The sequence below is a fragment of the Pochonia chlamydosporia genome, chromosome 5 (assembly GCF_001653235.2).
Source record: "Pochonia chlamydosporia 170 chromosome 5, whole genome shotgun sequence".
Taxonomy (NCBI): Eukaryota; Fungi; Ascomycota; class Sordariomycetes; order Hypocreales; family Clavicipitaceae; genus Pochonia; species Pochonia chlamydosporia.
The window spans coordinates 4,005,651-4,017,976 of NC_035794.1; the positions used below are offsets into that span (position 1 = coordinate 4,005,651).

Sequence of the window (12,326 nt, forward strand, 5' to 3'; positions counted from 1 at the left end):
GGGCGAGTTTGCTACTTGCTTCAAGGCACCCCTTCCGTGCATAGAAAACGCGCCTTTGCCTAGTTAACCAGGTATAGTTTTGGTATCAAGGAACCTCGGGAAAGATCTAGTAGTGGATAATGCCGCATATTCTTGGCCATGGACGTACGTGTCTTGACAGGGGACATCAGCTACTCTTCTTAACCGACTGCGGCATTCTGAATTTGGCAAGTCAAAAGTGTTGGTGATGACTGCGGACTTGGAACAGTATTTCTGAAAGCTGAGGTTTCGGGTACTTCCTTCTACGGCTGAAGAAACCCGGGCAAAGGCTTAGGCTATCAGTTGATAGAATTGATTGGCAGCGTGAATGCGGTCAGCCTAACATGCATATGCTGTTGGTCAACTACCTAGTACCTAGCAACACAACCAAAGTTGGATATGTCCTTTCCAACATGTAGCTACGCTAGGACGTACCACGGTGCAAAGTGGCGACAATTCTACCTAGGTAATAATACTCTGCAAGTAGCCCTGCGATTTCGAAGTTAGCTTTCATATGACCTTCTAGCATGGTGTGCTGGAGAGAAGGGGAGATAGTTGAGCATATAGCTTGAGAAGATACAAACCACACTTAAATTGCTGTTTATCTTACTGAGCTCAATGAACACAATTTTCTTCGTATTCGCGATATAAGACGATGTCTGTTTCACCCAAAGGCATGAACCAGTCACGGAACAAATACATGCGGCTGGAAGCTCAGATGGCTGGAGTTGATGACGAGGCCGTTGAACGACGGTGTCGATACTCATCTTCCTTTCCGTGGATGATCTCTACCGCTCTACTTTTCGTCGTCTGCACGAGTCTCGTGATTGAAAAGTATAGTACTTCATTTTGTGCTAGCAACAGTAACTACCTTGACGCACCCAATGATCTCGGTATGTTGGCTGTACTCCCTCCATTATGAGCTGCGATTCGAGATAATAACTCTAGTAGAGTCCGCAAAGGCTTCGGTACAGCAAATCTCTCGAGCTTTTACTGGTAACCTAATATTGAACGATGAGACTGGTGCTTGGTCCATTGACAAATCTGGAAATCCCCCGCCCTATTTTGAAGAGCCGTCAAGTGCTGTCGAGGATGCATGGACGGAGTTGCTAAGAGGTAAGTTACAGAGGATGCATCAACCGACTCATGTGTCTACCCGAGTACTTGCTGACTTTGAGAATGTAGGTGTGGACATAGATTTGGCCGGAGCTGATGCTCGTGGAGTTGCGAACAAAACTTATGTTTGGCCAGGCACGCAATGGTATCGAACAGGGTGAGTCGAAATGATCATTTCTGGTCCAGTTCCCCGCTGACGCGCAATTTAGGCTGAGCGTTTACCATTCGCTACATTGCGTGGTTAGTCGAATAGACGTCATCTTGGGACGTGTTTGCATATGCAGCTAACAAACTACAGAACCTAGTACGCAGGGCTCTACGGCCAGAAGAGTACCCTTACCCAGAACCAACTGCATTTCGCAATCTACACGTCAACCACTGCTTAGACTACATTCGACAAGCACTTGAGTGTGCAGGGGATATTACGCCATTGCGATATCGGTGGTCTGACTCCTTGCCTGGACTAGTCGTCGAAGATAGTGTTCATACCTGTAGGAACTTTTCGAAGCTGCGCGAATGGGCTATAAGCAAGGGCACTTTTGAAGGAAACCAGAGTGTCACGACACATCATGGGGGCCACGGGTAGAGCTGAATTGGGTAGTTGTTTGGGGACTTATGTAGGTCAACCAACTATTTTGAGCCCCTTAGAAACGGCACAACTCACGTCACATGGGTGGCCGCACGGCCAGATTTGACGGAGGCATCATGGCTGTGAGTTGGAATTATAGAGTATAAAACTGCGGTAGCTTTAACCTAAAATGTCAGAAGGTTGGACAGCCTACTTGCCGCATTGCATTAGTTCAGGCTGTTGGTCAGATTGTGCCCGATGCCACACATGGCCCCCAAATGACGACCAAACATTCCATGTTTTCCTCATTTGGCCGGAACAGAATGTAATAAGGGCCAATCCCCTAGTAAAGTAGCCACTAAGAAGTGTCCGAATGATTCCAGAGTAAGATTTTAGCATAACGCACGCCCTAGACAAGTTGCAGTAGACTTCTCAGCATGAATAGTTTCACACCACGGAATTGCTGGACGATGCCTTGTGCTAGGACTGATGTTTATTTAGCACATTGATTTGGGAAGTTGCCGAATTTATTGAAACGATAGTTTCTCAGCAAGCATTGTTTTGATGTAGCCAAAACCGTGTTGGGTGAGGGCTGACTTGCTCACAAATCTGGTGTGCTTCATTTGGGATACTCGGTGGTCCCCCCGGCCTCGAGTGTGATGTTGACTGATGGTTACTGAGAGCATAGGTAACGATTATCGATCATTGAAAACTGCAACCGGCTGTATGCAACTAATGTTTGATGTCTTTGGGACTATCGAGTAACCTATCAGTGACTACAATGACATCAAACTTTGGTTTGAAGATGCACGACCGTCCCGACTATGCCTCCGAAGAAACAGAGTCTTTTCTTCCCTCTGCGACCCCAAGAAAACCGCGTAGATGTTCTTCTGCGGTGGTCGGCAACATACTGCTCTGTGTAGCCCTCGTACTGACAGTTGCTGTGACAATAAAACAACACTTCCAGCTAAAGAGGCTTGGGGGCAGTGGCTCATACTCGTCTGGCTTTGAAACCGACTTTCGTACGTATCAACCATTCTATGCAAAACCTATTGACAACATTACTGACTATTACACATTACAAGTGCTCTCGAGAGCCGTGGTCGAATTGGAAGAAGTTGCCTTCACTGGTGGTCTCCTGTACCATGACAACGGCACATTGTATCGCGAGATTGATGAGACCAAACCTCAATATGTTGGACAACCAGGTCCTCATATTGACAAAGCCTGGGAGGATCTCATGTCTGGTGCGTATCGATAAGGCCGCCGCTAAAACTCAACGAACAACACTGACCCTTGCGATGCCGCAGCTCTGGAAGTAGTCATTGAAGGCAAGGAAGCCGAAGAGTCTGAGATTCAAGGGAAAACTATCCAAGAGCCGGATGGAAACTCGTATCGGCTGAGGTGTGTTTTACTGCATTGAATCATGAGTGACGATCTGACACTGGCAGTTTGGATGTCTATCACTCACTACACTGTGTGGTAAGTTGAGGATTGCTGTTTTTCTCTTCCACAGTGCAACTTTTGACAAGGCTAGAACATGGCCCGCCGAGCGATTGACGACGACTACTATCACAGAAACGGAGAAGGAGAGAAAGTAAATCGACTCCACGTTGGTAAGGCAACATGTTACTGAAGAGTCTTATGAATAGTATGGACTAATAGAGCTGAAGAGCACTGCCTGGACTACCTACGACAGACTATTCAATGTAGCGGCGATCTGACGCCGTTATACTACCAATACTCTGAGTTTAGAGGACGGGGATTTCCTGTCTGGGGCCAGAAGCACACCTGCCGCAGTAAGTCGAAATATTTTAGCACAAGTCAGGTTATGAGAGCGCCAAAAAAATAAGTTCCGTCGGTTACACGGCCTCTTAAATGCTGAAGGGTCATTACTAACGCTTAGACTGGTAGATTTTGGCAGAATTCATCAATGGGCGCTATCCAGACACCGTGATCAAGAAGAAGGCGGTCCTCATCATGATCACTAAGAATATGATATGTGGAATGTGCCTAAATGTTTCTGAGATGTTGGAAATCAGCTTGGCTGTATCAGTCACCCACACATGCGTTGCCAGTGACGTGAGCAGTTACAGGTTAATTAATTATGCAATGCCATGGCATAGAAGCATAGAATAGTACGACAACAGAAGGGACGTTGTTAAAACTTGTAGTAATGTTGCATTTGCGATTGTCAGGCTAAACAGAGATTCCACCCCAGAATTATGCTAGGTTTCTTAAATATCCACTGTCGTCATTTGGCTTTTTGCTTGAGTAGCGCGAGAAATACAGGCATCCATTCGGTCAACATCTTCTTCTCTTTTCGCCGTCTGATACAATTTCTTCAACGACATTGCCCAAGATTTGTAAACGTTCGACCCTGCGTCGATCCCTTGACCAATTTCTTCTCTCATCAAGATGGCCTGAGCTATTTGACCACGTTTTGCATACTCGTCAGCGAGATTTCGACCGAATGCGTACTTTTTAGGAGTATTTGCTCTCATAAGGTTAAAAACGGAGTGTTGAAAGGTAATTCTTCGATCATGGTGGCCATCATGCTTGCTCAGTTCCACCATCACTTGTCTGGCCCATTCTAGATCACACGATTCGAACTCATCAGGACTGGGATCCGGACTATCCCGCAGTCTTGTCCATACCTTGAACACTCCGTCGCATGTAGAGGTTCCATGGCTGGCGATGAAGAGATGCGACCATGTTTCGAATGCCTGACTTCGGATTGGTAGTGTCCGCCACACCCTTTGCAAGTTCGAGATTGTCGTTTCAGAAGTCAAATATATAGAATCAGTAGTCTCGACTAGTGCCTTGGCCGTTTCCAAGCAATGAAAGCAATACTCTCCGCTGGGGTGGTTGAGTCTCTGCGCCTCTTCCAGAGCCAGCCATAGATCATCAACCATGGCCTTGCCTTCGGCCTTTGGTTCGTCCTTGCAGCAACGAAGGATAGCGTCCGAGAAGGCTTTGGACAGTGAATGAAGACTTTTATGCTCTGCAACAGGTAAAAACTTTGATATCTTCATGCATAATTGAATCAAGTGGTTCAGGTTGCCACGATGGCCGGAGCAATTTGTAACGACATCATGCAGCCAGCCGAGAACCAAGTCCGTCGTTTTTGAATCCATACTGAGTTGCGAATCCCCGCACAAAAGACGTAAAGCGTGTATTTCGGTATGTTGTGCTTCCGACATCCCATCTTGTCGGCGGTATGCAAGAGCTAGGGCTAGAGACAACGTGCGTACCACATGTTTCATGGATCCTGTGATGATTCCCTGATCAAATGACAGCAAGTTTTGCCACAAGACTTGCCTCAATATCAAGCCATCTTGTGGCACAACTTTCTCTAACCTAGCGACAATGTGCTCTGCAATGTCAACATTGCCAGTGAACGAGCTCGTGTCGGTGGTGATGAATGATTCAGGGCCAAACACCTGGTGGTGAAAGACCCTTTGCCGAATGAGGGTTCGAGAAGTCTGGTAGGCATCATAAAGCGACTTGCAAGATAGAATGGCCCTATGTAGGTCGTGAAGTGACGGAAGCTCTTCCAACACAGCCTGCCTGAGTTCCACGGGTAGCTGGCCAAGTAAGAGACCCATGGGGGCTGTGGCCTAACCGCAAGCGAGAAGTCCGTAGTTACTGTGCGATGAGGCAATTATCGTATATTTCCAGGTCGAAACTTTTAACCAACGGTTGCCCGAGGCGTTGTCGAGGCCACCAACAAGTATGAACTCTGGTCCTGTTGGTCCTGGCGTACTGCGTAAGCATGCAACTTAACTGGGCAGGTACATAAGCAAAATGCAACTAAAGACTTGATGTGAGCGGTGGAGTGTCCGTATCCCTACCTCATTGTGCCATAAGCACCACCAATTGTGCCTAGCTGAAGATTTGTTCAGCTGCACCGAGACCAATTTCAGCAGACTGCATAGAGGCAGGCTTCCTGCTGACAGGGAACACTATCTGATGCATTAACTAGGTACGATGGTTGGGAATAATCACTTGCCGTCATCACAAAGCTGTAGGACAGCCCCGCGGTTCTTTTGCTAGCTTAACCGACAGCAACAAGGCTAGGTATATACATGTGGTTCTCTCGCTGTACAAGAACTACCCGAGAGGATTCATTAATACCGGGAGTTGTATGAATCTCCCTAGAATTCTGGTCATTTCTTCTTAAAATGATCCCTCTAGCCGTTAAGCAAGCGCCATTGTGGTCTCTTTATGCTACAGCTCTTGCACAACCGTTGGTCGCACCCCAATCCTACCCTCTGACATTTCTGAGCCGAACCAGCGGCAAGCCACCCGGGATATCATCCCATATCTTGACGAGAACGAATAAATGCGGCACAGAATACCTTCGACCCTACACATGGGACTCACAATACTTCATTCGGGTTGATGTCGGCACGCCACCTCAATCGCTAAAACTAATCCTGGATACGGGATCCTCGGATTTGTTGGTGCATCGGTAATAACTTGTTGATGATATTGACATTTGCTGATCGTGTCACAGGTGGACGTTCAGTCCTCAGGTACCACCTTCGCAGCAACAAGGGCACGATCTGTATGACCCGAGGCTCAGCTCGACATCGAAACACTTAGAAAATGCTACATGGGCAGTCAAGTATGGAGATGGGAGCAGCTCAAACGGAAATGTTTTCATGGACACAGTCTCGATCGGAGGCATACGTCACTCTTCACAGGCTGTGGAGGCTGCTCAGAATGTGAGCATTGAATTTTATGGCAATCCCAGGGCGGATGGAATTATAGGGTTTGGATTCTCCCAGAAGAATAAAGGTACCGACTTTCGCACTCACGTCTCAATAAGCTTCTGACAAGCTTGCTAACCACTCGAAAAGTGAAGCCGACTGCACAGAAAACCTGGTTTGACAACATCAAGGGGTCATTGGGTAGAGGGTTATTCACTCTTGACTTACGACACGACGATAGCAGCTCGATTGATTTCGGCTGGATCAACCATACCAAATACTTCGGAGACGTTGTATATCTTCCTGTTGACGTCACCCATCAAGGAGCATGGGGTTTTAATATTTCAGGCTTTCGTGTTGCCGACGACGCGCCCGTTGACCTCGTCACTACCGCTATTGCTGATAGTGGAACGTCACTGCTGATCACAAATGAAGCAGTTTTGAAATCCTACTATGCCAAAGTCCCCGGAGCTACGTTTAGCTCTCCACCTCTGTGGACATTTCCCTGCGATGCAAAACTTCCACCTTTCACAGTTCTCTTGCACGGGATGGAAGTCAAGATTCCTCCATCTTATATCAACTTTGGCCCTACTAATGAAGATCCCAACCTTTGCTACGGTGGTCTCGAAAGCAACGCGGGTTTAAAATCTGGTTTGTCCATTTTTGGGATCACGTTTTTGAAGTCGTTATTCGTTGTATATGATGCGGATGAGATGAGGATTGGGTTTGCACATAAGTCTCTGCGTCTGTAGAAGAACTGCTGGCCGGATATTTAGTTGAAGGTTTTGGAATCAACAATCAGCTGGCTTATCTGCGAATTTAACATCCCCACGTACAGAGACGTTCAAGTAGGTTGTCATTTAGAAAAATTCTGGCTAAGGTAACACCTACGACCGTCTATTGTTTCACAAAATACAACTAAAGGACTGCAGGTAGAGCAACAGATACGACGGCGTTACAGCCCTAACACCAACGTCTACTGCTCTGTGAAAAAGGCAAGTTCTGTGTTGATGCGAAAATAAAGTATAAATAAACTGTGCCAAGTGTTCCCCTCATGGACGATGAGGTTATGGTTGATGGCACTCTCGCTGTGTCGGATAATCGTGTTCATTGCGTTGCCTGTGAATGAATCATTCAGATCATAACATTCGGCAGGTTAACCACTGATCTAATTTCATGCACATGACTGCCACTTGCAGCTCAAGTTGCACAAGTCCAAGGCAACCAACCAATTGTGGCGCATTGCTCTCAAGGCATCAGCATGCACAAGAAAAAGTTGACGAATTCACAAAGGCATCGTTGCCCCGCACCGGGATGACTGCATCTTTGTTTCCCTTTACATAGACTTGATTCTTCTCTCAACTTTGTCTCAATCATCACCCGAGTTGATTAGTCCGGCGCATATAACAGCTGTATCATCATGACAACCACAACCCATATGGATCTGGCTTGCACAAACTGCAAAACCTTGCTAGGGAACGAGAGAAATATTGAAAGTCGAGTACGCTAGGCAGTTCCCAACCCCGTGTGAAAGCTTGGTACTTCCGTCGTGCTAACAAAGCCATTTCGAATAGCGCTTCAGGGGCCACCTTGGCAAGGCCATTCTTATCACGGACGTTGTTGGCGTCAAAGAGGGTGAGCTCTTGGAACGAAATTTGACTACCGGCCGGCACATCGTTCGCGATATTTCATGCAGAGGATGCAACGAGGTCGTAGGTTGGACTTATGTCATGGCGGACGAACCATCCGAGAAATATAAATTGGGCAAGTTTATACTAGAAGATGAGCTTCTTCAGAAAGTAGAGCCGTCCCGGGAGAAGAATGATCCAACGCCATCGTTGAGTAAGCTATGATGGTACATCCTGGGTTCGGCTAGGCAAGTGACGGGGTGATTAAGACATCCTCAACGCCATATTTAGTGAGGAATGTCTCAGACTAACAGTGTTGGTTTGAACAGCTACTAAGGCTGGCTGAAACTAGATGATTAGCAGAACTTGGTGTGAAGAAACTCATATTGAAACTAGCCCTAGGAAATTGATGTAGCTACTGAGTTTGACCGCGTTCTGTTTTTCTGGCCATTGCCTCCGTCATCACCCAAGTCCAGGCGTGTAGTGTGATAACACTTCGATATTTAAGAAACAAGCCAGTTGTCTGGAAAACAAGGCAGAACGATCTGTGTAATCCTATTCATGACATCCCTTGTTGACATTCCAAACTTTTGCATGGGGCTTGAATCGCAACGTGGAAGCTACCCTTGTTCAGACATGCAACCAGTTGTCACCTTACCCAAGTTTGATGATCCACTAGTCAACAAAAAATGTGCCTGTAGCTTTAGGGACGCTGAGACTGTAGGAGTATCTCTGCATCCCAGTACCACCTTTCTCGTGGGGGTCAAATCCGGTCTCAAGGTAATCGGGGTACTACTTGAGACAAACCCAACGCCCAAAAGCTGTGGACTTTCGATGACTCCAGAAAGAACATCTCGCGCAATTCTTCACTCAACAAAACTTGTGAGCCAGCCACAACAACTCCTGTCTCGAAAAGCCGGATCTCAATTGCCACTGCCTCGGCATATATCTTTGACTAGAGGAACTTTCCCGACTAGGCAAACAATCCGGGCGGGGAGCGGCGTTCCTGTGGAGACAATATGTCTTCCGGGCCGGGAGAGTTTCGAATATAATGATGCTTCTCAAATACTTGGCTGAAGTTTGTAACGCATCAAGATTGGAAGAGGCGCAGAATTTGATACAGTGTGGTTTCTAGCTCTTCTTTTCATTTCAAGGCTGAGCGTTTGCTTGTGAATTTACTACGTATCACGGCTCTGTACAGTTCGATTGCAGTTCTGGACCTGAGCATATCAACGGGCGGTGGCTTCGACTAGTCTCGCCCTGTTCAGACACTTGAACTCGGCGCCACAGGCCGACCAAACCCGAACAAAATGGTCAGTGATGTCTTCTAAGCAAGCACGGCCTGTAGTCTTTTTGATGAAGTGGAAACTGGTAGCAACAACAAGGGTAAGGCTCAGCTCAACGAACAAAACAGGCTAGACGGCACCACCATCGCCACGAAGATCCTTGCTCGGAAAGTTAGAAGCGTCTGTGCATCTGGAACATTGAAGAGGCGGAGGAGGGCAGCGAAGTTGTGATTGTATGTCCCTTTGTGGCAATTCCACACTCGTACGATACATGCCCCTGTGATGATCCAAGATCTGCTGCAGGACGTGTCACACTGGAAGGCTGGAAGTAGCTGGGTAGTGCATGTATGATGAAGATATTGTGTTCACTTCGACGCTAGCAGGGTCCCTGGACTAGCCATAGTTTGACACACTGTATCCTGGACTGCATTGCCTTCTGATGAAGAACTGGCTGACACTAGTCTCAAGACTTTCGTGAGGGGTCTGCCAGTTATGAAACATACGATAAACGAAGCGAGCTGTCAAAACCTCTCTTTGCTTTGACGAGAACCAATTGATCTCCAAAGTGGCGTCCACCACATGGCCGCCACGCGCTTTGCTGGCTTCCCCGCAGGAGAACGCCATCATTTCTTGGGCCCGGAGGTCGTACCAAGCTTTGTCTAGCTCCAGTTTTCTTATCGAACTACGGCACGGAACGTTTTGAGCTCTGGCACTCGAAGGAGGTCAATGGCTTTGATTGTGACAAGTCGAGTTTTCCTGGGCATTGCTGGAGTGAAAACGCCAAAGAGGCAACCGACTGCTTCACACTTGGCGAGTTTTCTATGGCGTGGTGGGAGACTAGTGAGTCTTTACTGAGCCACCAATTCCCTTGGCTCAACAAATTAGGGCAGACTAAACGCGGTTGTATAGAAAAGGAGAATTAATTAGTGGGTATAATGGGCTTGATATTACAACAGTCTGTTGAGCCACGTTTTCCAGCTCCCGTGCTCTCAGGTCCAGTCCAGTGCTTTAGTTCGCTTGCTGCGAAGATCGCCACCAAATTAGTATTGCATGTGTCTTATTCCATCATCAGAACCATTATGGGCCAAGGGGTATTCATCATCCGCGTCAAAGGGTCTTGCCGGGTTTCTGTCGTGTTCGCCCCTGCTGTTACGGGTGGTGCTTCGTGATGTAATGACCGTTTCCACTTGAATGCCCCGGTCGAGATTTCCGTGAGGACTGATGACCTTGGTAACCCCAAGCTGAGCCAAATCTTCAGACGAAGAGTCCTCTGGTTTGGGTTTGTTGATGGTATGCAGAGCGTACGGCTTCGAGCGGGTGGTTTCGTCGGGCTCGTCGTGGGTTATGGTTCTATGGTTTGATGTGCTAGGTAGACGGGTATCTGAATTCTCTCCTCTAGCCAGCTTTGTGATGAGATCCGCCATGCTCATTTCGATATTCAGCTTGACCATATACGTGACGGGATGAAACTGGATGTATACGACTTGGTTGGGCAATGACATGAGACCGATGAGCATAGCCTAACATAACAGAGTTAAACCAGGAGCACGTAGAATTACCAGGCTGAATCTGCCAGAACTTACATCCATAAGAATCGAGACTACCATCAGTCTGGCGTTGAAAGAGACCAAAGGTGCGTATTTGGTCAAACCATGTCGCAATACGAGGCGTCTCTTGACCGTTCGCAGGAAGTAGTAGTTGAGTCCTGCGTCGACCAACAAGATGAGAATCTTGGAAATTCGATCCCAGACATCGTTGATTTTGACATATCTGTGATTGTTTTGTAAGGAAGAAATAAATCCAAAGACGGTGTATGATTCAACTTACAGTTCGCTTGCTGGAGGTACGATATGGGACGGAATCCAGATGCAAAAGACTGCAATATTGATGCAGGTGATAATGAACGCTGTCCCCCATTTCAATTTCCTCACTGTGCTTTGGTGTTCTGCGATGATTGCAATACGATTGACAATGATTTGCATCAGCAGCTGGATTTCAAACACCCAGAGAAATAAGATGAAGAAGAGCACAGGAACACTGTGAATAAAAGTTAGCCATCGTGGTCTCCATCTAAGTCATCTGCGTGTTGGACTAACGTTGGGGATAAAAGACCGTCAAGGAAAATCCACCCAATAACGCCAATAGCAAGGTTGGCAATAATCTCGCCCCAGATCATGTAAACATAAACGCTCTTCCATGGTCGTCTGTTTCTGACAGTCTGCTGAATGGCCTTCCAGACAGTCAAGAAACCAAAGCCCAATGTGAAACCAGCAGCAAGAGACGCTACTTGAATATCTTGTTTGGATGCCATTGCAGACTCGCAAGACGAGATAAAAATCTCACAACAATATTACAATACCCTTTTCAAAATTCCAGAGGCAGTGAGGGTGGAGATACATAACCCAACGGCTTTATAAGAAAACCTCTGAATTGAACCCCCGCAGCCACATTCACAAACAGTTATGCTGCATCGATGTGATAAATTTGCCGTTCCCTGCGCGTCCTGGTACCGTGGCGGCGGCATAAGGCGCAAAATGCGGAGTTGGTTGCCATTACCAGTTCAGTCCAACAGCAACGACCCCAGCACGACATTCTGGTGGCGATCATGAAGAAATCTCACACTTATTCCAGAATTGCGTTAGGCCGTAAATTTTAACTGCCCCTGACACCCATGAAAACATGAGACGGTTTTACGCCCAAGCGGTGGTCTTGACTGATTCAGGTGGGTGTGGAAACTTGGAATGGTGGGACGGATCTTCAGAACCGGCGCCCGCCACACACGAGCAGCGTAGCATTCACTGCAGCCATGCAGGAACTAGTTAGTCTGGTGTCTGTTGACATTGTTCTGTCTAGGGGTATCGAAAAGGAGGAGTAGGTCCGGGCCCGGAGACGTTGGGTGGCTTGGAACGGCACATTGCACTTCAGGAATGAGCACATGGATGACAAGGACATGTTAGCCACAATATACCAATTAGATGTGATTATGCAGGACTAG

At 47.2% G+C, this 12,326-nt stretch overlaps 6 protein-coding genes across 6 annotated transcripts; 4 read left to right on the plus strand and 2 right to left on the minus strand.

Annotated features, from left to right (window-relative positions):
* Positions 1 to 673: 673 nt before the first annotated feature.
* Positions 674 to 1,720, plus strand: VFPPC_06509 (hypothetical protein; the record flags this gene model as incomplete). The annotated part of the gene is made up of 5 exons (XM_018285530.1): positions 674 to 911; positions 970 to 1,134; positions 1,204 to 1,291; positions 1,344 to 1,374; positions 1,433 to 1,720. The coding sequence occupies 5 exons, from the start codon at positions 674 to 676 to the stop codon at positions 1,718 to 1,720; spliced, it is 810 nt and encodes a 269-aa protein (XP_018142726.1).
* Positions 1,721 to 2,483: 763 nt separating this feature from the next.
* Positions 2,484 to 3,693, plus strand: VFPPC_14065 (hypothetical protein; the record flags this gene model as incomplete). Its single annotated transcript, XM_018291836.1, has 7 exons — positions 2,484 to 2,724; positions 2,788 to 2,949; positions 3,013 to 3,106; positions 3,154 to 3,184; positions 3,240 to 3,318; positions 3,376 to 3,501; positions 3,617 to 3,693. 7 exons carry the CDS (start codon positions 2,484 to 2,486, stop codon positions 3,691 to 3,693), a joined length of 810 nt encoding a protein of 269 aa, XP_018142727.1.
* Positions 3,694 to 3,939: 246 nt separating this feature from the next.
* On the minus strand, positions 3,940 to 5,310 carry VFPPC_06510 (hypothetical protein; the record flags this gene model as incomplete). Its single annotated transcript, XM_018285531.1, has 1 exon — positions 3,940 to 5,310. The coding sequence occupies one exon, from the start codon at positions 5,308 to 5,310 to the stop codon at positions 3,940 to 3,942; it is 1,371 nt and encodes a 456-aa protein (XP_018142728.1).
* A 576-nt stretch (positions 5,311 to 5,886) lies between these two features.
* On the plus strand, positions 5,887 to 7,169 carry VFPPC_06511 (peptidase A1; the record flags this gene model as incomplete). The annotated part of the gene is made up of 3 exons (XM_018285532.1): positions 5,887 to 6,164; positions 6,222 to 6,505; positions 6,568 to 7,169. 3 exons carry the CDS (start codon positions 5,887 to 5,889, stop codon positions 7,167 to 7,169), a joined length of 1,164 nt encoding a protein of 387 aa, XP_018142729.1.
* Positions 7,170 to 7,855: 686 nt separating this feature from the next.
* Positions 7,856 to 8,270, plus strand: VFPPC_17910 (yippee zinc-binding/DNA-binding /Mis18, centromere assembly domain-containing protein; the record flags this gene model as incomplete). Its single annotated transcript, XM_022429583.1, has 2 exons — positions 7,856 to 7,918; positions 7,992 to 8,270. 2 exons carry the CDS (start codon positions 7,856 to 7,858, stop codon positions 8,268 to 8,270), a joined length of 342 nt encoding a protein of 113 aa, XP_022285363.1.
* Positions 8,271 to 10,371: 2,101 nt separating this feature from the next.
* VFPPC_06513 (hypothetical protein) lies at positions 10,372 to 11,642 on the minus strand (the record flags this gene model as incomplete). Its single annotated transcript, XM_018285534.1, has 4 exons — positions 10,372 to 10,851; positions 10,915 to 11,101; positions 11,159 to 11,368; positions 11,428 to 11,642. The coding sequence occupies 4 exons, from the start codon at positions 11,640 to 11,642 to the stop codon at positions 10,372 to 10,374; spliced, it is 1,092 nt and encodes a 363-aa protein (XP_018142731.1).
* Positions 11,643 to 12,326: the final 684 nt, after the last annotated feature.